At 35.7% G+C, this 26,574-nt stretch overlaps 1 protein-coding gene across 2 annotated transcripts in view; it reads left to right on the forward strand.

Moving 5' to 3' along the window:
- The window catches only part of PPFIA2 (PTPRF interacting protein alpha 2), a 535,398-nt gene extending 508,824 nt beyond the window's left edge, over positions 1–26,574 (forward strand). The window contains exons 25-32 of one of the 2 annotated variants that reach the window (XM_062202051.1): positions 6,151–6,213; positions 7,391–7,420; positions 8,958–9,151; positions 11,406–11,503; positions 19,565–19,740; positions 20,556–20,624; positions 23,158–23,317; positions 26,474–26,574. In XM_062202051.1, the coding sequence (XP_062058035.1) occupies positions 6,151–6,213; positions 7,391–7,420; positions 8,958–9,151; positions 11,406–11,503; positions 19,565–19,740; positions 20,556–20,624; positions 23,158–23,317; positions 26,474–26,502 (819 nt within the window). In that variant the 3' untranslated portion in view covers positions 26,503–26,574. Of the gene's footprint in view, positions 1–6,150; positions 6,214–7,390; positions 7,421–8,957; positions 9,152–11,405; positions 11,504–19,564; positions 19,741–20,555; positions 20,625–23,157; positions 23,318–24,536; positions 24,727–26,473 lie in introns of those variants that run through there. The other variant, XM_062202053.1, reaches the window with a different exon arrangement.

Below are 26,574 nucleotides of genomic sequence, written 5' to 3' on the forward strand. Positions count from 1 at the left end.
ACCAACAGAAGGAGGACCTTTTCTCTGTCTCTCACTGTCTGTAAACTCTGTCAAATAAAAAAATAATAAAAGCTAACTTTGAAATAGAAGCAAAGGGCTCTGAAGTTTCAAGGAAGGAAAAATCATTACTAGTTGGTAAACTTTCAAAGTGGAATAAGGGATAGAAAATAGATTGTATTTAGAATTTAAGTTTTATATTTGTTTTTAGAAGTAATACATGATCCTGACTAATATTTGTAAAATACAGAAAAATGCAAACACAACAAGAAAAAATTTTAAGCAATGAAAGAATTCCAGATTTGGTCAGTATTAATTTTTACTATTGGCCTTTTGATAGAGATCTTTCCAATGTTTTGTTTCTATAAAGATGGATTATTTACCGTAATATATTATTTTGTACTTTTCTTTTGAAAGTAAGATACTATAAAGATTTTCCTTATTTTATTAAATATTCAGTTATAAAATCATTTTTAATTCCTGCATATCTCCTTTATTAAAATGACATAATTCATTAAATCCCTCTATTGGATATTTTGCTTATTTACCAATTGTCATTAGGAGTAAAATACCTGAGTATGTCAATAATTATGTTGAAACATATAAAGTTTCCTTTATGGAAAAAATATTTTTAAATCCATGCATAGTTTTTCTCATACATTTTATATGAATGTTGCAAATATCCCTTTTTACATGTACATAATTATAATGTTAAAAAACTGGTTATTTCCATAGGAATATTTGGGTATAGCACATTTATATTCTTAATACTTTGTTTTGAAAAATTTATTTTATGTATTTGAAAAGTGGAGGGTCAGAGAGAGAGAGAGATCTATATGCTAGTTTACTCCATGAAGGAATGCATTTTTCAGGCCTGGGCCAGGCAGAAGACAGGAGTTAGGAACTCATTCTAGGTCTCCCACATGAGCAGCAGGGGTCCAGACACTTGGGTCATCTTCCATTGCCTTCTCAGGCACATTACAGGGAACTGGACTGGAAGCCCAGCTGCCAGGATTCAAACCAGCATTCCTGTATGGGATGCTGGCACTGCACGTAGTGGCTTCACATAGTGTTCCTCAATGTTGGCCCCTTTAATACTTTGAAACCTTAATCACCAAATTGTATTGTATTGCCATTTACCCTCCCTTAGTCAATACTGGTTATCTCATTTCTTGAATTTACAGTTTGTAAAGGACTAATAAAATTATTTTTTATATTATTGATCAAGTAGTAATGTGAACTATATTCATACCTTCTCAGCTTTTCTATAGGAGTATAGGGGTAGTTATCTTTTTATTAATGCATAAAAGCACTTCATTTTACACTTTTGGTGTATTTAAGTTTAGATTCTCTTTCCTTAGCAATGTATATCTTGTTCATTCACTTAAGTCCTCGAGAAAAAGACAATGTATTTAGGTTTTGTCTTTCTCTCTTTTTCTCTTTGCTCTTTATCTTCTCGTCTTTTTTTTTTCTTTCATTTTTTGTGCCTATCTATCTCCTCCCCTCCCCTTCTCTTTTCAACTGACTAGAACTTCTGATTCTGCCTTCTTTCCTGTGCTTGAAATGGACTGGATTCCCAAAAGGAAATCCAAGGGTTCTATTGCCTGGGGTATCCCTAAATCTCCCAACTTTCTGTTGTCTTTTTCCAAGGTTATTGTTATTGTGGAAGGCCTCTTAGCTTATAGGATAGGGATAGAGATACCAGTTAATTGAAACTTGGTTCAGGGCGGTGCCGTGGCTTAACAGGCTAATCCTCTGCCTTGCGGCGCCAGCACACCGGGTTCTAGTCCCGGTTGGGGCACCGGATTCTGTCCCGGTTGCCCCTCTTCCAGGCCAGCTCTCTGCTATGGCCCGGGAAGGCAGTGGAGGATGGCCCAAGTGCTTGGGCCCTGCACCCGCATGGGAGACCAGGAGAAGCACCCGGCTCCTGGCTTCAGATCAGCGAGATGCGCTGGCCGCAGCGGCCATTGGAGGGTGAACCAATGGCAAAAAGGAAGACCTTTCTCTCTGTATCTCTCTCTCACTATCAACTCTGCCTCTCTCAAAAAAAAAAAAAAAAAAAAAACCTTGGTTCAAAAATTCATAAAGGATAAATACATTCTTTAAATATGCTAAGTAAAATTATGTAAATGCTCAGGCATTTCCAAATTTAGTTGAAGCACCTAGGAAGTTTCTTTGAGTGTCTTTCTATATTACTTTTCTGTGATATCTTATTTAGAAAACATTCAATTTTTCTAGCTTGGGTTTCTTTTTAAAGTGACAACTCCAGTATAATTCAAGTAGTTATTTAAATAAACAGGCATTTACAATTTCTTCCCAATACTTTGATAAAGTTTCATCTCATTAATAGTATAAGGTTTGCTTTTGCTCTTTCCAAATAATTCAAATTAGTGTTTTATGAGCTAAAATTTTTTCTCTTTATATAATATTTTTTGATTAATAATTTTTAAAAGTAACTATGATAGATCTAACTAGATTTAGGAGCAAATAAAAATAAACTTTGATCATGTAATTCAAGTTTGACTGAAAAAAAGAAGGTATAATAGACATTATTGAGCCCCATATGTGGGGAAAATAGAGCATATTTATTAAACCAAAAATCTGCTTCAGTGGTAGTTGCTTTAGAGAAATTATACTAGAAGTACAGACAGGGCCTTCCTCGGCAGAGTGCTTACTAACCATCAGACACGGGGCTAAGTGCTGTGTGTGTAAGGACCTGCAGAAGCATTACAGCCACACTCGGATAGGTACCTCCATGACATCTGCTTCACAGATGGGGAAAACAGATGCAGAGAAATCAAATGACTCTTTCAAAGTTGTTTCCTTGTGGCTTTGCCCAGAATCCATGCTTCTACCAAGCACCTTGTGCTTCCTGCACTTGGAGAATTTCCCTTCTTTTTTTGCACAGCATTCACTGATCGTGCTTCGGTTTCTCTTTTCATTCTTGCGTTAACCTCGCAAACTTCCACCTTTGTGGAAATAATGTGAGAAACAGTAAAATTAAACGCAGAATTCTTAAATGAGAAAGATTTCTCTGAAAATGAGAAACGAAACTCCAGCCCTGGATCGTTTGAATATCAGAAGTAAAGTTTCTTTACTTGTAATTGAATTCGAAATGCAAGATGACCTAGTTAGTATAGAAAATTGTTTTGAGCCAGGAATGATTTAGCAGTGTTCTGAGGTATAGCTGCTTTGCTTTTCCTGTACCTCTGGCAGCAAGAAAATCATTTGCCCTAATTAATTTTTGTGACTTACTCCTTCAGCTTATTTAAAAATTTTTCTGTCACGCCTCTTTCCACATTGATTTAATTAGGTAAGTGCTTTAATTCATGACGTCTTTTATAAATCCTCCTTTCAGAATCTCGTTTGATGATACCTTGTAAATACTCCACATCATCTGGACTAAGGGGAGGCAAACAAGGCACCTGAAGCAGTACCTTTAAGGACTGTCATTGTCAGGTGCCAACACTGCAGGACACTGGAGTGTGTGCTTCCTTAAGTTTCCTGAGCCCTCACTTGTCTCTGACCCTAGTTCCATCCTATGTTAAAGCATCATGATTTACATTTTTGTTTTTTTCTAGTATGAAGCATATACTTTGATACACACATACATACGTTGAATCTGAAACTTAGATTTAGGAAATGTCCTAGGGTAGTTACTGAAAAATTAGTACTGTAAAACCCAAGCGTCCTAATTGTAATGGGGTAATTATGGTTGAAATTTTATAAATCGCCAGTTAACCACACACAATGACCACTGTTTTGCCTTTTCCAGCTCAGACTGCCAAGGGCAGTGAATAATTAATTCAAAGGGATCATGGCCAAAATTTCTTTATGCCTTTCCAAATACCTTTTGCATTCTGTCCTTGGTTCCAAGGTATCGGTGTCCTTATGCCTTTCATGGCCCAATGACTTCCTCTAGTTTTTCTCCTAAGGCTGTTCTCAGGAACTCTAGTGCTCTGTCTCACTCCTCATGAACTGCCCTAATGCAAGTTCTGTCTCCTCACTGAGGTGAAAGGGAAGCAGTCTTACTGAGTAACTGGCTTAACACAAATGGGCTTGCTTGTAAAATAAACGTGGGAAAACCTTAACTGCTGTGTACTTGATTGGATGTGTAGAGCTGTTTTGTGGGTTACTTTAAAAGACGATAGGTTAGGCAATGGTGCTCATAAGTAAACCTGCACAGTGAAGGTAAAGGACTAGCAACAACTTGTAACTTCTGTGAGGCATATTTTAGCAAATTGCCCTAGGTGTATCCTCATTATACAAGTGAAGATACAAGCTAAACCACAGTTCTGAGTACCTTCCCCATTCCAGGATTTTTTAAAATCTGTAAAAGAAATTATGCATGAATCTATTCCACAATGAGATAATACTGGTCAAGTTACTTATAGAAAGAATGCAACCTTAGTTATTTAGAGTCAGAGGTAAATTAGATACTACAGAAATCAGTGTAAAACAATACTGGCTTATGTTAATGTCTTCTCGGGTAATCATCAGTGAAAATCACTGATAACAAGTGCACCCGGTGAGGCAAAGCACTGGGATCACTGGGTATAAAGGGAGTCTGGCTGGCAGATGAGTATAAGGTTATTTTTAGTATGGCATACTCTTCATAATGTCAATCAAAATTTCTTCCAGTGTTTGATATATGCATATGCGACTTCTCTTAATTATGAGCTCTCTTCCCTTAAGCTGGATGTACATGGGAGGGGCTTCCAGTGGCATAAATAACTCTCGTATTCTAAATGTCTTGTAGGTGAGCACAGATTATTTTAGAGGAAAAAATTGAGCCATACTCTAAATTCCAAAACAGTAGGAGGAAAATTCTATGCTTCCAAGTATGTTTGAGCCTTAATTTCTAGAAATTTTATGCCTATATTATTTACTTAAAATAATGTATATTTACTACTCAGTTCTTTTTGTTATTCATATATATGTGTGTGTGTATGAGAATCCAGTTATATTAAATTACACTCATCCAATTAGTTTATATGTTGCTACTTAGATTATACTGAATAATTTATATTACTTAGAGCCCAGTATGAGTTTATTTTTGTTACTGAAGTCCAGAGTGAATTATGGTGCTTAGAATGTTTGAAAATTCAGTTTGTCACTTCCAATTCTTTAAACTTTGTTCCCTTCCAAAAAAACAAGTAACAAAATAATAGTAGGTTATAAATTCCACTGATAGGCTTAGATAATCTTACAGTGTTTGTGAAGACTTGCTAGTGAAATGGAATTTCGTAAGAATGGTCTCCAGTGGTCAGTACCTTCTATGATATGCCTGACTGCATGTTACTAAGTAGACATTGTTTTAAGAAATCAAATATTTTTGCCATGTAGAATCATAGCTAAGATAATTTTATTTTAAAAGTAAATTATTAAAAGAAAAAAATTAATAGAATAGTGCCTGTTAGGAAATTTTCTTTTATAATGTATTTTGTATTATGAGATAGGCATTTGTTGGAGAGCCAGGAAATACATTGGTTTTATCATTTGACAGCATTTCGTGAGCCTAAAAGTACCTTTTATTAAATAAAAAATATCAATTGACTGCTTTTTTATATATAAGAATACAGGGAAACATTTTTCAGGAATTGCAAAAGGAAGTAATCATTGTGGAAATGCTGGTGCTGGTTTCCAGACAGATCATAATAGTGCTTCCAGCTTTCTGTTGGCAACCAGTTTTCCCTTTCCAAAGATGGTGAAGAATCACAATTGTGTGAACGGAATTTTTGTAATAATGCAGCAGAGAGTATGTGCTACTGTTACTGAAGAAAAAATGAAGTCATATTCTTCCACAAAACAAATGTAATTGGTTCTCCATTCTTAAGAAATGGATCTGATGGCCACATACCTTTGAAATGCATATCTGACCATGACCTTTTCTTGATTTATAATCACAGAAGTATCATTTTATATCTGTCTCCCCCATGAGGTTCTCGGTGCACTGCTTTAATTTACTCTTTGTGAGTGGAAGAAGAAGGGAATTCTTAGCAAACTAGCCATGCTGTCTTTTTCATGCATGCAGTAGGGGCAAGAGCGCTGTGGTCTTGCTGTGATGCTGTAAACTTACAGATGCTGCTTTCTTCTTTACCACTGCTTTACCTCCCATGGATTCCACTGCTGGCCCCTGGGCTTCTCACTTAGCCTTCAGGCAACGTTTGGGTGACCCATGAAGAAATGGAAAATCTTGCTGCTCCAGCAAAAACGGTTAGTCTTTACAGCTTTGTTGAAACCGAGAAAAGTGATTTTGCCACATCTTGGATAAAGATAAGCAGGCTAATCTGTTTGCTGTAGACCAGTGTAATGGGATGCATTCCTGTAGTTATATGCAAAGATAATGTTTTTGTTGCAGTTGTATCTTATAATACTTGATTGATGCTTTGAAATGAACCGGCACTAGATAGTTGTAATGTGTTTAACATCACAAGTTTGGAATATGCCAACAAAAATCAAGAATTTAATATTTATCAATCTGATTTAAAACATTGGAAAATGTTGGCTACAAATATCACATTATTGGACCTGTTTACAGGTAATATATATTACTAAACTGAATTAAACTTGTAGAGAAAATCTTAGACTGAATGTTCATTTTTAATATACGATTTCTTACTTTTTTTTAACCATCATCTATATATAGCTTGACCAAAAAAATGTGTTATGCTAATCTGGTATTCTAAGTTCTAAAGTTCAGTTTAAAATAAATTCTTGAAGAGCCTGCAATTGTCATCTGTTAAAAATAAAATGTTATGTATAGTGTTTTTTCATGCCAAGTAACAAAGTTGTGCACATCATATTTTACCTTTAGCAACTTTTAGAAATGTAATAATTTTGGTTTTACCTCAACTTGAAGAAAATGTTTATGATAAAATTTTCAGTTATATATTTTGTTTTCAGCTTTTTTTTGTGTAGTTATTTTTGTCTATTTTGCGTGTTGTCAGCTATTTTTGAAGTCTTTTATTATACATAGCTTTGTTTATGAAATACAATTATCTTTCACTTCAATAATTCACTGTATGGAAGATTTCTCTAGAATATACATTCTTATATATGCAGTAAGTCATAAATATTTATGGTATCACATTTGGAAAATGACACACTTGGAAGAGTTAGAAAAGATTTTTGAATGGCCAGATAACATGTTCACAAAATCATGGAAATTCCATGTCATATATATGTATATTCAAATGAAAACTAATTAAAACTGTGTAATGTCCCTGTAGTTGCGCTTTCACTGTGAAACTGTGGATCTAAGAATCGTGTGTCCATCTGCCTGTGTCACAATAATTAACAATGTAGATTCTGCTAGAAAAATTTCACTGTATTCATTTGAAATGAATCTGTACTTACCTACTTTGTTGATCATTTCCTGCTGCTAACACAGAAAGAATCTGAGGAAGGAAGCTGGGCCCAGGTAGGAAATTCACGTGCTTTAAGACAATCTTAGTAACGTTTTCCAGTCTGCACTTAGCTCAATAGTACGTTGCTATGTATTCTTAAATCTGTTGTTTCATTTTATACATATGTTTTAAAAAATACCATATTTGCAAAATATGATGTCTTTAAAAATCACCATATTTACAAATAAAATCATTTCACACTTGGCCTCATTTGAAAGGATAACTTTGTTTCTTCCACAAAACAATGATCCATAGCAGAACGTTCTGTGAAATCACCTCCAGATATATTTAATCAGGACTGAATCCACTTTGATCTAAAAGAAGAATTTTTTGAAAAGACTGATTCAGAGTTACATATGCTTTAAAGTGTAATAGAAAGGATGAGAGTTGGGATTGGAGAGCCATGGTTCAGCATAGCAGACTGAAGTTGATTGCCTTTATTCAGATGATGTAGGCAAGTAGCTATGCTTTGGACAAACATAAATCTTTTCAAAGAAGCTATGCCTTTGTTTCCCAGCACTTCTACATGTCGGAAAACTGAAGGAATAAACTGCATTATGTTCACTGTAATTCCAATTTTTTGACTATAAGAAAAAAAAGTTATGTTAGACCTGTATTTGAGAACTTGATAAAAATGAGAGTTGCATTACATTTTGATTTTGGTAAGAATTCAATCATTCTTAAGAAAATACTACAGAAGGAGTACATCTAGGTTTTCACTACAGATATATATAATTAGAATTGTGAATTTATAGTAGGATAAGAAACTACACCAGGAACCTCATAAAAGTAATAGAGAGGTAATGAACTTTGAAAAAAATTATTTAAAAGTCAGTTGATTTGGGCTTCATTTTACATGCTATGAACAGTATTTGATAAAAATCTGTTCATATTGTTGAATTAAAATAATTCAATTATTTGTCTTAGTTTTTTAAATAATGCCCTGCTTCTTTAATAGTGTTCTTCTTTGATATCTTGGAAAAAGCTCGATTCTTTCCAGTGATGTTTCTGGAATGCTGGGTAACAATGTCCACACAGAGCTTCAGCATTCTGTTTCTCAAATCTCATTGTTCCTTTTCCTATTTTCTTACTGAGCTTCCTACTACACAACAAGGTTCGCCATTACATTATGGCAATGGCAAATGTTACCACTGGTAAGAGGAACATGTAGAGTATTAACAGACAAATATAAATAAACCCATCAATACAAAGAATGCTCAGAATTTGAAGTATATCTTTAATTCTGATTTCTTGATAAACAAAATATACATTTGAACAGAATATCACTGACCTAGAGAATACAAAGTGAAAAGTCATTATCTACAGGCAAATATCTTGATAAATGGATGTAGAATTCTATTCTTTACCAAAGTAAATCAAATATTACAGTATTTGGTATAATTCACATACTACAAGCTAAATATTTGTTCTGTTTCTGCTCATCAGAGTAACTAAGTGAAATAATAAGTAGGTGAAAATAATAGGTAATATCTTCCAATTACCATCTCAGTTTATTGGTTAAGAAACTTGACTGCTATAAAACAATTCTAGTGTCCGGTTTTTCTACAGACCCTGGCTTATGGAGATATGAACCACGAATGGATTGGAAATGAATGGCTTCCCAGCCTGGGATTACCCCAGTACAGAAGTTACTTTATGGAATGCTTGGTAGATGCAAGAATGCTAGATCACCTAACAAAAAAAGATCTTCGTGTCCATTTAAAAATGGTGGATAGCTTCCATCGGTATGTTTTTGCAAAAGATTAATTAATGTGAAATAATAGGGTATATTATAGTTAAACAAAAATAGATACTGGATAGAAAATAAGTGCTATTCAAAACCACTCTGCACATGTACTTGGTAAACTAATTCCAGGCAGCCAGTTGCAGGGACTGTCTAACATAGAATGTGTGTTCTTTACATGTCCAAAATTTATGCAAATCATGCATAAAATTCTTCTCATACAGCAAAATTCTATCTTTTGACACATAGGAAAATCCATGTTTGTGGATTTTTTATAGAAGGGTGTGTTTATAATAGAAGGTTATTTATGAAGAGTAAACTAATATTGACAGTCTCGACTCTACAAGTGTATATGATGATAATTTGTATAATTTAGAAATATACTAGAAAAACTTTTAGAAGGAAATTTTTTAATGATTTATTTTGAAAATCAGAGTGAGGAAAAGACAGAAAGAGATCTATGGTCTGCTGGTTCGCTCCCAAAATGCCTACCAAGGCCAGAGCTGAGACATGCCAGGAGCTTCATCTGGGTATCCTACTTGTGTACAAGTGCCCACTCAGTTGGGCCATCCTCCACTGTTTTCCCAGATGTATTAGCAAGGAGCTGGATCAGAAGTGGAGCAGCCAGGACTTGAACTGGTGCCTGTATGAGATGCAGGCATCACAAGCAGCGGCTTTACCCACTGTGCCACAACAGCTCCAGGAATTCTTTGCAGAAGGACATATTTGGACTTTTTAAATTAAGTATTTTGGGATTTTGCTTATGTGTATATTCTCAAGGAAAAAAATTGAGTAGATTATTAGGCAACTGTGAAGATGAGTAAAACAGAATCTCTTTCTCAAAAATGTTTACAACCTAGCAGGTTAAAAAAAATGGGGGGGAGGGCTTGTTACACCATTTCATAAATGTTGTGTTGTAGCACAATATTCTCATGTGCTCTGTTGGGCAGGCTAAATGTTTGAAATCAGGGTGTCAGTGGGTCTGATTTCTTCTGAGGTCTCTCTGCATGGCTTGCTGATAAGCATCCTCTCCTCACATGGTCTTTCCTCTGTGAGTGCACTTTTCTGGTGGCTCTGTTCAAATCTCCTCTTCCTGAAAGGACACCAGTCAGTCTGAGTTAGGGACCACCACAATGGCTTCGTGCAATTTAGTTCTTTAAAGTCCCTGTCCCTAAATACATTCCTATTCTGAATACTGAGAATAGAACTTCAATGTGTGAATTTGGGGAGAGGACAGGGGAAGCTATTCAGATATCTACCTAATGCAGATTTCTTTTCACTTTTCTCTGAATCTGAAACATTTGATTCAATATTGTTCTACAAAAATGCAAACTTTAAAAACACATGCAGTAGGAGAGGAGCCTCGCTGGTGTGTATGTCTACATTTGCATAATACTAAACATTGAAGAAATCACTGGCCAAACAGTCTTTACTTGTAAACCTGCAGATTCTCTTTTCCTATTGCATTCTTCCACAGGCTTGGTGTCATGATCTCCAAGCCTTCTCATATCCTCTCAGAAGATCTCTGGTCTAAATTTCCTTTGCTTACTCATGGCTGTTCTTTGGGCACTCTGGACAGCTTAATTGTTTTACATTCTACCTATTACCAAGTTTCTGCATTTCCTATTTTGCTACCAGATTTTTCTTCCCTAAACAAACACAATTACTGTCATTTCTTCTTGGTCTGAAAGTGATCTCTATCACATGAAGGTATTGCCTGTTCACAGGAAATATGAGGCTTTCCATACTATACTGTGCTCTCCATGGGTAATTGGGCATCTCCTAATTTCTTAGAATGGAGTCTAACGCCCAGCCATGTGTCTATTTCTATTTTCACACCTTTAAAAATCCCATCATAATCCTATGTTCACGATGCTCCAAACCCTTTGCCTAATACATGATTCTTTAAAGAATCAGCCAATTTATGCTGTTGCAGGATATCCTTTCCACATAAAACTTCAGTATCTACTAAGGTGTTCCTTGTATACACTCTATTTGTGGGTTCTCAATCTTACTCCTTATTCTTCCTATTACTTTTGTCATCAGCTTAAGAAAAGAATTTTTATTTCTAATAAACTCCTTACTATCTCCAAAATAAAAATTTTATGTTCCAATGACTAGACTGAAGATGTAAATTGAAAATGTGACTTATTAACCTGTTTCCCTAAGTAGTGCATAGTGTTGACTATATTTAATTAGAATTTTTCACTTGCTGAGCAAATTTAATGTATTTTTCTTTTCTTAAAAAATAATAGAACAAGTTTACAGTATGGAATTATGTGCTTAAAAAGGTTGAATTATGACAGAAAAGAACTAGAGAGAAGACGAGAAGCAAGCCAACATGAAATAAAAGGTAATGTGTCTTTCATATCAAATGCCTTTTCTCTGGGATTTTTAGCTTTCACTTTGTGAACTTAAGATGTTATATGTGTGACAATGGTCCTTAAATAACACGAGTGTTTGGCTAGAAGTGTCATCATTTTTTCTAATTAAAATAAACCACACACACACAAAACAGTACTGTCACATAAAAGGGTGACATTAGGGCATATTCTTGATTTTTTTTAATTGAGACTTATTCCTCTGAACTGATTAATTATACCATCTGCTTGTACTAAAAATGTCTCCATGTAGATATTTTTGGCATACTTTTAATGGAACATTCTCATTATGATTCAGAGAATTATGATATACCACTTCTTATAGCACTTCATCCTTAGTTTATATCATTTTTATTTCCATAGAAATTTTATTTTTGAAATATTATAGAAATTTTATAGGCATTGTATATGAGGATGTTTCCTCCGTAAATTAGACTAGTCCATTAGTAATTTTTATTCATAGTGATTTTGGGAACATTGTTAATTTCTGCAGCTACTAAGTAACAAGAAACTACAATGTAGGTTTATTAGAAAGGTACAATATTTAATAATTACCTAAATACTGAGAAAAACCTCAATATACAGAGGAATAAATGGTTTTAAAGAGGAATATGTTAGTTACTATACTTGTTAGAGTCCATTGTAATTCTATTTAAAGGAAAAAATTGTTGGAGATAAGACATAAGATCTGCAGGCCATTTGTAAAATCATTTATCAACTGATGCTATTTAAAGGAGTAAAAGGGCTTATTAAACTGCTTATCAATTATGTTTCCATTTCCTATCATGCAAAAATTGATATGTGCATTTAACCAAACCCAGTGAGTGTTTTTATATCACATTGATTATTCAGTTAAACCTGAGTTTCTGTTTTCATTTCTTTTAGGGCTTACTTTATATGAGAATAGAATATGTAACATGTTACTTCCTCTTCTCCAATATTGAACTTTAGCACTGGTTTATCCTTTCAGATCACTTATCGGAGGCTTTTATAATTTTAATTTGCTATCAACAGTATCATACTTTGTCTTTGGCAATTTTTGGATAGTACATTAGTTATAGTCCAATGGATTTGAATGCATGTGAAAATGGTTAAAAATATTTTTCTATATAGTTCACTGGAGAGTTGACTGACACACAATGGATATCTTGTAACACTTCATTTGACTCATTAGGAGCAAGAAAGTGCTTTTGCATTATCAAAATCGAGTTGCTTGATTTCACTTGATTTTGTGGCCTCAGGAAATTGCAGGTTTTTTGCAGTGCACTGTTGTTCAGCTGAATTGAAATTTGAGAACTAATGGATCAAAGATAGGCCCCAGAAGAAACTCTGTTTTTGACGTAACAAAGGATGTTTTAGTACACAAATATATTTTACCATGGGATACCAATTTTTACTCGGCCTTTTCAAGTATTTTTTGTTGCAAGTAGAATTTATTATGCCTAATCATACGCCATGAAATCCTTTACATATACATTGACCAAAGGAGAGGAATGATCCATATTGCCCTACACCAAATATTATATTACTATTTGGAAAATAATGATTATAGTGTAATCCTGAGGGAAAAAACTGCCATGAATCACTGATTACACACTAACAATTCCATAAAATAAATAGCTGTGAGATCATAAATAAACATTTCCTAAAATTGACCTGAGGACATGTACAGGAATAACTTTGACTAGGGGTCTCTTTTAGGATCTGAAGTGTTAATTAACCCTGCCCTTAATAAACAGGTTTCTGAATTGAACAGAACATCAAGAAGGCACTAACATTTAATTTGTTGCCAGGAAACAGTCACCGCTGATTCTAGCCATTTTATTGTGTAGGTCAAGAAGATACTTACAGAACTTTAAAGTCAGGGCATAAATTTGGCTTGGAAACAGATTTTATAGAGAACTATATGATTTATAAAATGAAAGGTATTTTCTTGAAAGAAAATTTTGTATTAGTGATTTATTTTCCTTCATCCAAAAATATCTTACTACTTTCATATAATCACTCTTTTTTGCTGTTCAGTGATTTTCAGCTTTGTTAGAAATTTTAGTAGGCCTATTCTCTTTAGTGTTTTATTAAGCTTCCTCATATAAAATTCTAAAATAACTTAGGTGGCATTTTAAGGTGTGTTTGTCTTCTCTCTGAGCAAGTTGAACTCAGTCATGTTTACTGTCAGTTATATGGCTTGCGTGGAAGTAAGAATAACAGCATAAAGCCGTCTGAGTAATTATTAGAGAAATCATTACAGACAAGTAATGGGCAAGATACCTAAGAGAAAAGGCTCAGTTGCTCTGAACTACAGGTATAACAATGGAATTTTATACATATTTTGTACCCATCTGCAGAAATATAATTTATCTTAGACTTATGAAGGCTTTATATTTTGATAGTCTATCTAGTACCAAGAAAATTGGACACATTTTTGAGAGGTATTCAGAAAGAATTTCCATGTGTTGGTTCACTCCCCAAATGTCCACCACAGACCCATGCCAGAGCCAGGAACTCAGTCCAGGTTTGTCCCATGGTTGGCAGGAACCCTGCTACTTGAGCCATCACCTACTGCCTCACAGGGTGCACATTAGCGAGAAGCTGGAGTCAGGAGTGGAGCTGGGACTTGAACCCAGGTACTACAGTATGAGATGTCAGAGTCCCAACTGGTCTCTTTACAATAGGACCAAATGATCATCCTGAAAACTAGACAATATTTAACATGCTTTTAATGAGAGTATTTTCCCATTGGTTGCAGAAAATGTTGAATTTAGTACAATCAAGTGGAGAACTGTGGCAGAGACCCATACCTGCCCAGCATTTGAAATTTAAGTGTGGGTTAATCAGCAGTAACAACAAATCAGTTGCTATCAATAGCAACTGATACACACACACACACACACACACATATATATATATACATATATATATGTATATATATATATATATATATATATATATATATACAGCACCAAAATATATCACTAGTGAACTCATATCCCATTTTCTGAGGCCTAACACCTCAATGTAAGAAGCTAATGAAAACTAACAGGAAAACCTGTGGTTTGCAACTGACCCATGAATAAGCAAGAAATTTTCGTTTATATTAGAAGTTTTCAAAAAGTTCATGCAAAATGCATGTTATGAAAAAAAATTATGAAAAAAATTACGGATTTCAAAAAATTATTACACCAGAATAAACAACTTTTAATTCCACTTGCCATGAAATTTTTGAAGTCCTCTTCTACTACAAGCCATAAAATCCTTTGCTGTGCTGATGATAGGGGAAAAGAAGCAAAATTGTGGGGTAGGCAGAGCAATAGATGCCCTTGCTCTGCAGAAGTTCATCCTGCTGTGGATGTGGCATTCCGCACCTGTCCAAGCCACAGTGAGAGGTCCATAGAGATGGGAGACAGATAAACTTGTGGCTGTGCACACTCATCTACAAATGCTTTACCAGCACTGTAGAATGGCAGACAAAAGAGCACCAGATTAATCTTTTCTAATGGAGTATGTTGAATCAGATTTTCAACCAGCATGCATATAAGACTAGGTAAGTAAATAACAATAAACAACTTTTGGAAAGTAGTAGAAAGCAACTAAGATTGCCAGGACTTGAGAGGCTATGATCTTAGAAAGAAGAGAATGTGTTAAAAAAAAAGGTTCAAAAAAATGTGTTATGGTACATGTTATATTTTCCCCTCACTATTGCTTTTCCTTGTCTCACAGAACTAGGGGAGTATGGAGGGAGGTAAAGATTGCAATTTAGAGTCTCAAAGCTGCCAGGCCTTGAGGAGCTAAGATCCTGGAAAAAAAGGATATAAGAGTCTGACGTTTGTATAACTTTCCTCCTGGGGTATTTGTGGGCTTCTATGAAGTATTGAATTAGAAACTAAAAAGTGAACAGAGGGGACGGCATGTGGTGCATCAGGTTAAGCTGCCTCTGGAGACATAGACATCCAATATCAAAATATCAGTTGGAGTCTCAGATCCTCTAGTTCCCATTCAGCTCTGTGCTAATGTACCTGGGCAAGCAGCAGAAGTTGGCCCATGTGCTTGGGCTCCAGCCACCCATGTAGGAGACCTGGATATAGTTCCTGGCTCCTGGCATAGGCATGGCCCAGCCCTGACCATTACAGCCATTTCGGAGTGAACCAGTGAACAGAAGATCTGTCTCTCTCTTCTTGTTCTGTCATCTCCTTTCAAATTTGTCTGATTTTTAAAAGTGAGACAAAAGTAGGAAATCCAAGGATAAGAAAACTAGAAAGAGAGCTCTTGGATAATCTTATGATGATAGAGTAAAAAACCAGCAGTCAGAACCACCAGATAGAGTTTGAGGCCTCTGAAGGATCACATGCTAGCACTAAGGACAAACTTAAATAGACCAGGCTTTATTTTGGAAACTAAAATTAAAATCTAGCATGGATTTATCTCAGTTCTTGATTGGATTAAGTCTAGTTGCTTTTATCAGAACTGCCTAATAATATAAAGTCCTCTCAAGAGGAAGCTAATATCAGAGACTCGAAATTTATAATCACATTGTCTGGATTTCAGTTTGAAAATTTAGACATGTCAGATGATAGGCAAAACCAAAAAGACTAACGGGATAAAATCAGAAAATAAAAACCTGCACAGTTGACCTTGCTGCCGTGTAGTTAAAAACTGGACTTTAAAACAGAAATGATTAATGTGTTGGAAAAATAAGTGTGAACGTAAAGAAATGAAATGTGTAACTGGGACCAACGTAGTAAGGAAATAAATGAAGATAAAGATGATGAAAGTACAAAAACTTAAATTATGAACTCAATATGGTAGTTAATAATAAAGAGACATACAGTGAAATAAAAGTTTATCTGAAAATACCTAGCCTGAATTTTGGGGAAAAAAAAAGGGCAGGAATTTGTTGCAGCAGTTAAGCTGCCACTCTGAAGGTCTGAATTCCATCTCACAGTTCCTGTGTTTGAGTCCTGTCACATTTCCAGCCCCGGGAGGCCACAGGTGGTAGCTTAAGTATTTGGGTCCCTGCCCCCCACAATGGAGAACTAGACTGTGTTCTGTTTGCTAGCTTCAGCCTGGCACAGTCCTGATTCTTACAGGCATTTGGGGAGTAAACCAGCAGATAGAAGTTCTATCGCATCTGCTTCTGTCTCTGTACCTTCCAAATAAAAATGTATTTTAAGAAGAAAAATATATAAAACATCATTTCAGACATGGGACATGATATTAATTTGCGTGTAATTGTGCTCTCACAAAGAAAGGGAAGAGGGAATGAGGAAGAAGTAACATTTCAAAACATACTGGAAGAGACATCATAAAATGTTTTAATGTCTTTTTTTAAAAAAAATTACTTATTTGGGAGGTATAGTTACAGTGAGAGGGAAAGAAAGAGAAAGGTCTTCTACCTGTTCACTCCCCAAATGGCTGCAATGGCCAAAGCTGGGCCAATCTGGAGCCAGCAGCTTCTTCCAAGTCTCCCACGCAGGTGCAGGGGCCCAAGCACTTGGGCCATTGTCTGCTTTCGCAGGCCATAGCAGAGGGCTGGATCAGAAGATTAGTAGCTGGGAATAGAATTGGCACACATATGGGGTGCTGGCACTGTGAGAAGATTAACTTACTGTTTCACAGTGCCAGCCCTAAATGTCTTTTTTTTTTTTTAAAGAGGTATTTATTTATTTGAAAGTGTTACAGAGAGGAGAGGGAGAGAGGTCTTCCATACGCTGGTTCACTCACTCCCTGATTGGCCTCAATGACCGGAGCTGTGCCGATCCGAAGCCAGGAGCTTCTTCCGGCCCTTCCCACGTGGGTGCAGGGGCCCAAGGACTTGGGCCATCTTGTACTGCTTTCCCAGGCCATAGCAGAGGGCCGCTCAGAAGTGGAGTAGCCAGGACTTGAACCAGCATCCATATGGGATGCCAGGACTGCAGGTGGCCCCCGAATAATGTCTTTTTAATGAAAGAAATTTTAACTAAGGTGAACTGATACCTCATTTTAATTTTGATTTGCATTTTCCTAACAGCTAATGACATTTAGCACTTTTTTTTATAAACTTGCTAATCATTCGGGTTTCTTTTAAGAAACATCTATTCACATGTTTTACCTATTTTTAATTAGTTTTTTGAGTTATATATTCTGGATATTGATCCTTATCAGATCAATAATTTGCAAACATTTCCTCCCATTCTATGGGGGTATTTATACATTGCTGGTAAAATATAAATTATTGTAGCCATTATGAAAAATAGCATGAAGGTTTTTTTTAAAAAAACTAAAAGCTATCACATGATCTGTTGTACTTCTGGGTATATATCTGAAGTATTGAAATCAAATATAGGGAATCAGTCTGGATTCCCATCAACTGAATGAATAAAGGAAATGTGAAATATAAAAAAAAAAAACTGAAGGAAACAGTTAATCCATGGACCCCAAGCTTTTCAATCCCAAGATTGAAAAGAACTAGAGAACGTGATAGTAGACACACTGTAAACCATGACCCATGTCAAGCCAGAAAGATCTTAGAATCTGCCAGAGCAAACACATTAATAATGAAAGGGAAGCTATAGCATATTTATATGTATCTATTACATAGGCTCAAAATAGGAAAACCAGGGGCAGCTGTCTGGCATCTGGCATTATTGGTTAAGATGCCACTGAGATGACCAAATCCCATCTTGGGGTGCCTGGATTTGATTTCCGGATTCATTCCCAACTCCAGGACCCAGCAGATGATAGCTCAAGTAATTGGGTCCTTGCCATGCATATGGGAAACCCAGAATGAGTCCCAGCTCCTGTCTTCGGCCTGGCCCAACCCTGGCTATTACAAGCATTTAAGGAGTGAACCAGCAGATGGGATTACTACTTTGATTTTGAAGATAATGGAAATGGGAGAAAATAAACATTGAAGTTAAAAAATTTTTCCCAAAATGCTTTATTTTTTTCTGAAAGATGTTTCATTCAGAAAGAAAAAAAAAAAGGAAAACTTTTAATAGAAAATTATGGTTTCCTTTCTCTTTGTACAGGTAGTAAAAACTTGTAAATGTTTGTCTCATTATTCCTAAAACTCTTAAGTTCTTTTTTCTTGTGGGATATGGCCCTTCTGACTGAAATGTTTTATGTAGCATTCTCAACTCATAATGGGAAGAAATCAAAGAGAATTAAGAATATATATTGGTGGGTTTTGTTTACAAATGTGTACAACTGGGGTTGGCCTTTGCAGTGGTTACGATGCCCAGCTCCTCGGCCTCTGATGCATCTTTCTGCCAATGTGCACCCTGGATGGCAGCAGTGAGGGCTCCAGTAAATGCTCTCCTGTTCCTTACTAGGGACCTGGATTGAGGTGGACCAGTGATGGAAGATCTTTCTCTCCCTCTCCGTCCATTTCTTTCCCTGTCTCTCCACTTTTCAAATCAAGTGAAACTAACCAAGCCATTTCCAAATAATTTTAAATTTTAGCCTAGTGGATTTGTTAGTGTTTTGTGCCTTCATAAGTCACTTTTCAATGAAAAACTAACTTGGACTTGAATTTTGTACTAGTATATGATTGGAAAATAATGAATAGTAGTAGGGCAAGTTCTCATTCTATTGAGTCCCTGTATTATCACACGATTTTTAATGTAATACTTCAGATGATATCTTCTAGTGTACATAGCAATATTTAGTGGCTAGTAAACACTCTTGATAAAGACCAGTATTAAAATCCCTTTTGCTATGTTAACTGAATAGGTGTTTATCAAAATACAAATAAAAATTTTGCCATCTGGTGGCGAAAATATTAAATTCCAGAGGGATCTTTAGGGCTCTAGTATGAAAACAAGACTTTGAGATTGTGTTCTGTGTGACATAAGTAGTAATAAGCTCTCTAAAAATGACAACTTTTTTCCTCAACTTTGGAAAAGGTTAGTTAATAGAACAGAAGGAAGATGGGGACATTATGGAATAGGCATATTGGTATAACTATGTCATCTGGCCAGATATCTGTGGCTTATTTCAGCCAGTGGTTGTGTATTACGCAATACATGCAACCTAAAATGATGAATCTCTTTGCCTAGATGTGTTGGTGTGGAGCAATGATCGAGTTATTCGCTGGATACAAGCTATCGGTCTTCGAGAATATGCAAATAATATTCTTGAGAGTGGTGTGCATGGTTCACTGATAGCCCTGGATGAGAACTTTGACTACAGCAGCCTAGCTTTATTACTACAGATTCCAACGCAGAGCACCCAGGCAAGTGTTTCTGTGATGTGGTCTCAATTGATTATGGTTTATTTAATGACAAACTGAGCTTTTTAAAAAATTATAATATTCATCCTTGAAGTTAATTCAACCTTTGAAATATGTCACTGGGATTTTAATTTCAAGCTATAGCATTTCTAACCAAAACAAAATCATAAAATTAAACAAGGGATTTAGAAATTGTATGGCCCAACCTCCCACATGAAAGCCAGATTCCCCAAACAATACACCTGACAGATGGCCTTCAGTCTACATCTCTCTCTGAGGCAATCATTTCTATTTACATATGATTTATAGAGACAATTAACACTGAGCTTTGGGTAATTCCCAAATCTGCATAATTATTTGAATCAACGGAGTTCCTTATATATTAAAAATAAAACCTTAGGCCTATATCATAATCTTAAGAAATCAAATGTTGAGATAGGGCATAACAATCCTTATTCCTAAAGCTTCACCAAATGGTGATCCACTGGCCAAGTTTGAGAACAACCTGCATAGATTTGATGGAAATTTGGCAGCTGAACTTAATTTTCTACTCTGTACTTATTTCAAGGTTGACATGAAATACTCAATTAGAACTGAGGCAAAGCCTTTTGGCCTCAGACATTTCTCTCTCCAATGTTCACAAAATAAAATTGCCCTACCTTTACAGTTACACTGTTTACAATGGTCTAGAGATATGGAGGACTACAGCAGCTCAAGACCCTATAAATAAAATATGGTTTGTCATGTATTCTCAGATATTATGCATATTCTTTAAAAACATGCTTTCGGGAACAGTAACTGTCATTTGATGTCAACAGGCACGGCAGATCCTGGAACGGGAATACAATAACCTCTTGGCTCTGGGAACTGAACGACGACTGGATGAAGTAAGCTCTTCCCTGTCCTTCAAGTGAGATCACAGATAGTTTCGGAAATAGGAAATACCCTCGCTTTGAAGGAATAGTGCTTGGAAACTAGCCAGATGCTTTTCTGTGGGGAGGCTCTAGAATTAATAAGTACATTTTTGTGTCTATTGGCTAAAATGATAAAAAGACTTATGAATTGTAACTATAAAATGTTGAAGCAGTTTTTAAAAATTAAAAGCAACCAAATTAATGATAAATTCAGTTTTCTAATAAGGAATGTTCTTAAATATCAAAACATCTTCCAGGAAATTTTAGGATATTTAAATAAAGAAAAATTTGCTCTCCATAAAAGGAAAACTTTCCATATTTTTTGGTAGTTTTCCTTGAGAAAAAAAGTGATATAGAATGTAAGAATTTCTATACATAAGCTATGTTGAAATGATATGGAAACCAGTAAGTATGTATTTTAGCCTCCTGCGATGAATGAATACAAGGGAAACTTGTATCCGCAAACCTTATGGACAGGAATGATCCTTCCAAGTTTCTCATGGGACCCTATTGGAAGAAGTGGGAAGGAAACCTGACTATGGAGGGGAAAATACAGAATGCATAACTTTGTGTTGCATTTTCTATATACAAATAGGCAGGGCAGATGGTGTTGACCTCAACGGTCTTCCAATAAATTCATGTTACTGCCCAATCAAGACAATGATGAGTGTTGTGAAAAACTTAGTTAATACTTAGCTGTCTTTAGTTTTTTTTTGTTGTTGTTGTTGGACAACATTCTAAATTGTTGATTCAAAAAGAAAAGACTGTCTTTTTCATTTATTTATTTATTTGAAAAGCACAGTTATAAAGAAGGAGAAGCAGAGACAGTGATCTTCCAGCCACTGGTTCACTCCAAAGGCCAGACCTGGGTCAAGCAAAATCCAGGAGCCTGAAGCTTCTTCTGGGTCTCCAGTGTGGGTGCAGGGGCCCAAGTACTTGGGCTGTCTTCTGTTGCTTTCCAAGGTGCATTAGCAGGGAGCTGGATCTGAAGTGCTGTAGCTAGGACTCAAACTGGCACCTACCTATAGGGGATGCTGGCATTGCAGGAGATGGCCCAGCCTGCTGTGCCACAATACCAGCTGCTCAGCTTTTTGGTTTTTTAATGTCAGCAAAAACAGACAAGTCGCTTAGAACCATGGTGACTTATTTCTGGGGCATAACTGATCACACTGAGAGTCCACTAATTGAAGAAGTTTTTATATGCATCTGTAGACTTTGACTTCAAACAAAAGAATGCCTTAATTCAAGCTATTGATTTACTGGCTTATTTTTAAGCCCTTACCGATCATAGGAGTTGTACAACCCTGCAATGTAAGATACGACTTTATGCAACTAATGCATATGCTTGATGTTCTAACTTCTTCAAGAAGTCAGAAATGCTATAGCTTTTGAAATTGTTTTTCTATATTCACAAGCACCTGGAGATTGTAAAACACAGCAGTTGAGGAAAGTGGCAGACATCTCTTAACCTGTAAAACAGTTAGGAAATCTCAGTAGAATTTTGATATTAGGCTTTGCATACTTTATGTATGTATTTCCATGTATAAATAGAATATAAACAATTTTTCCCAGACTTACTTTAAATGTCACTTAAGATATTCTTCATAGACTGCCAATTTAATTATCATATTATTCACAAATAACAATATGAGCTAAATATTATTCAGTTATTCTTATGCCAATTTTAGTCAGGTAAACAGAACCTATTTGTCTAAATCTTGAAGGAATAAACAGTCCTTCCCTAGAAAAGAATATTAATGACATAAGAAGACAACGTCTATGTGGAGTAATACTTTCCTTAGAATTGGACACAAAGAATATTAAATGCTAAATTTAATTTTAATTTAATATTAATTTATTGCTGCTTACCAAGTAATAGGAAAACAACTGTATCTGTAAATATGCTGTGTATATATACAAAAAGGGAGGGGATTATTTGAGATGTAACAGATTCAGTAAGCAGAGACATATTACTAAAAGGTAACCATAGGTAAAGTGTGCTTTTAAGATAGTTGTCTAGCTTACAGAAGTTTTAATAGACTGCAGGTTAGTTCTGTATCACCTGAAATCTAACAAATAGGATTTCTCATTTGGGTTAGTATTTAGTATCCCGTATTAAGTAGGCCATCTTAATTTCTCCACATCTATTATGTCCATAAAAGTGATTATTATCCAAGTGTATAAATCAAATAGAGTCCACCAAGCAACTGATTGAATTCATACCATAAAACCAGTTAGCATAAAGTATATCTGGTATTACTTTTAGAAAATGTTTGGAATTTTAAGGATGTTTATAGATGTGTAACAGATTTGAAATCATACTAAAACTTTTTACAAAACATCCCTACTTCACATTTTCTCATTTTTGAATCTGTAGAACTGTCAGGATAATATTCTATATACATTGTTTTGACAAACTTCATGCAAATAACCTGTGTGATATGTTTCTAAGCACCTGGGCTAGTTTACTTGTTTTCATTAAATCCCATTTTATCTGTACTGGCAGAGTGATGACAAGAATTTCAGACGTGGGTCGACCTGGAGGCGGCAGTTTCCTCCTCGTGAAGTCCATGGAATCAGCATGATGCCTGGGTCCTCAGAAACATTACCAGCTGGATTTAGGCTAACCACAACATCTGGGCAGTCACGGAAAATGACAACAGATGGTACAGTAGTTTTACATTTCTGCTTGTAAAGTAAAAAAGCTGGGTTAGCAGAAGCTATTCTAATTCTCTGACCTTTCGTAGCATTCTGGAATTGATGGTTTTCTTGAGTTGGTTTGCTCTGCTTGAAATTTTCTTTGCTTTCATTAAAAAAAAGGTCCTTTGGAAACTGCTAATGCATGAACTCATGGCAAGTTATTCACATTTCAAAAATAACTGATAACATCCTCCAGAGAGAACAATTTTGGCTAATGTCCACATCTAGGAAGAACAGTAAACATGTGCATGACATATGTTCTTTTTTCTATTCTCAAAACAGATAATCTACGTTGAAACCTTACTTTAGACTGAAGGACCACAGTCAATGGCAGTTAGCTCCACTGTTCCCCTCCATGTTGAAATACTGCAGTTTTTATACTCATCTTAGAAATTCGGACTCAGCAGCTAATCCTAACCTCTGACCTGGGCAGAAGGCCTTAAATAAACAAGCACAACCATGAGAAGAGAAGCCAACAAACACGAAGTCAACAGGAATTTCCCACTTAGTAATTCCTTCTGTGGACATTAGACTTGTGCTATAAACTTCACAAAGGAAAGCAGCTGTTCTGGAGAAACCTTGGAAATAGTAGTCCCGGGAATACTTGTTTGGTAGAGGTCAGAAAAAAATTGCCCTGCTCTCTTGATTAAGATAATTACCAAGGATGAACATGTCCTATTATAGCTGTTATGGCTCTTGAAATTAGTTACAGCATAAACTGTAACTCTGGTCCACATTTAGGATAAAGTTGGTCCATATTTATTCTAACTTGTCACTATTGTGGAATATGTTGGGAAAATACATGAGCAATTTAACATGATTAAAATGAGTATGTAAGTTCTGTAGTTTTTGAAAAAAAAAAAAAAAAAAAAAGCAATCTAGTATCCTGAGCTTTCTAAGAACAATCTTCACATCAAAAACAAGCACCCAGGGAGCTACTTTGGTGATAGATTGCATCTAACGTGGAATACATAACAACTTGACAGTTCATTTGAATTCTGTTGGAATACTTTTTCAATAGTAGCTTGGTCTAGAGAAGAAAATGGAGAGTGGCTTTTATCTGACAGAGGGGAGGCCTTATAACTACGTTCAGGATCCCTTTGTGCAGGGAACCCACACCTTTCTCATCTGAAATCTTATCCTCAGTCATCCGAGATCCTCTAAAGACCTTTTCTCCATTTGCAGTTGCTTCATCAAGACTGCAGAGGTTAGACCACTCCACTGTCCGTACATACTCATGTTGACACGCCACTCAAAGGAGGCAGCACTGACCTGCTGTGAGTAGTTTCCCTTGGGCTGACAAAAACAGAGCAGTAACAACAGCAAAATGGAACCTCCCCTAGGTTAGTAAGTAGGCACTACACCCTTGGGTGTGGTCTAGCAGTACAGAGGTGAGCTAACCCCTTTGCACTGCTAGAGGGGGGAGAGGAATCTTTGTAACGGAATCTACTATTTCCGATCACCACCTGTCTGCTACAGTTCAAGTTCTGGTAAGAGACCTGTCACTCTCTGCTACTTCTGGTAGCACTTTAGAATGACTCCCATAAACACTTACCTGCTAAGAGTTTGGCACTTACAGAATCATTTGTTTCTAAGTGACGCTTAATCTGCCAAAGTAAGTAGACAGTGATTTACGCAAGTTTACAGGGTCAAACAGTGGCAGAGATGAATAGTTAGAGGTGGTTTCACATGAAAAACAAAAGCAGAATTTCTAAAAATCTTGAATTTTTACTATGTTTTTCATCAATGTAATGTATATTTGTTGAAAACAAATAATGAGTATTCAGTATTTGGAGCTTAAGTTTATAAGAATGCAGGATAGGAAAAACACAAAGCCTTGGTACCAACTTAGGTCGCTAAACACAAGTGCTTTATGAGGGCTACTTTCAAATCCCATTTTAAAAAATGGAACTTTATTGAAAAAATAGTCCTGTTAGGAAAACTAATTCCAAATTTACAAATGCCAGATATTAGACTTTTTAAGGTAAAACTGTGCTTTACTAAAACATCCTATCATTTTCAGTTAATTAGTATTTTGGAAAAAACATTTTTAGAATGACATGCAGAACCAGATGTGTGTAAACGAACGAGAGAATAAAGCAGGTATAAGCAGAGGAACAGCTCATCTTGTGCTGTTTATTCATTGCCTTGAACTAAAGGCTCCACACAACTGATTGTTGGTCTTTTGGGCCTAAGGTGGGAGCGGATCTGTGGCCTTATTTGGGTCACTGTTTAACACAGATAAAACCAAAAAGCATCCACATAAGAGATTTCAGAATCTACAACTTTAACATTAAAATTTTAGTGTATAATTGGGCATCTAACTAGGCACAATCTACAGTATATGCTAATTGGCTAACAGACTTCTAGAATATTAGTTATAATGAATTCTACACATGATAAAAGTTCCCCAGCAACTTAATACTTCACTAATTTACAAATGATTGTCTAACGTGTCCAACACCGCTAGCTTCTTGGCTCGTGACTGACTGCTAGAATTACTCTTTAACTATTTGCAACCTATTTTTCATGCATGGCATTCTAGTTCATGTTTCCTACTTTTTACTGTTAAAATAGAAAAACGATTTTTTCATAGTAAGTAAATCCAGGGCAAGTGAGTTTTACTTTGGTGAGATATTAACACTTTTTTATTATAGTAATTCCAAGCAGATGATTTCTTGTTGCTCTGGTGTTGATGACAGCAATTGTGAGTTGTTCCTAAATATATTACGACTGGAAGGAATCGCTGGTGTCAGATCTCTGATGCACATTCTTTAAATGTTATGTTTTTGTTAATTTAAACAGAGCTAACTTCTTAAGAACTATACAACCTATGATCTAGAATATGAATCTATTCCATGGAATACATCAACTAAACCCAGTTTATCAATTAGCAAGCTTTAAAAACTTCAGGAGGCGTGCTGACATTTCGTTGGTATAGAAGACATACGTTCCACCAATCCTATTATTAAGTTCCCCAGGCACAAAGTTTGAGAAGAGCAAATGTTAATGCGCAGCCTAAATCCTGGATGATTTCCTTTACGGTGTCTTTGAGGAGGAAAGACAACACAGACCTGTGGCCTTGCATTCTGGGAGCTAACATTGTCCATTATATATTTTAGATGCCGTCTTTTCAGTCTACTCTACCTAAAGTGCACTACCATCCAAGAGGACAAGCAGTGAAAACCTTTGTGAAGATGAAGTTCTCATGATAAGTAATGGT

This window comes from Lepus europaeus, chromosome 10 (assembly GCF_033115175.1).
Source record: "Lepus europaeus isolate LE1 chromosome 10, mLepTim1.pri, whole genome shotgun sequence".
Taxonomy (NCBI): Eukaryota; Metazoa; Chordata; class Mammalia; order Lagomorpha; family Leporidae; genus Lepus; species Lepus europaeus.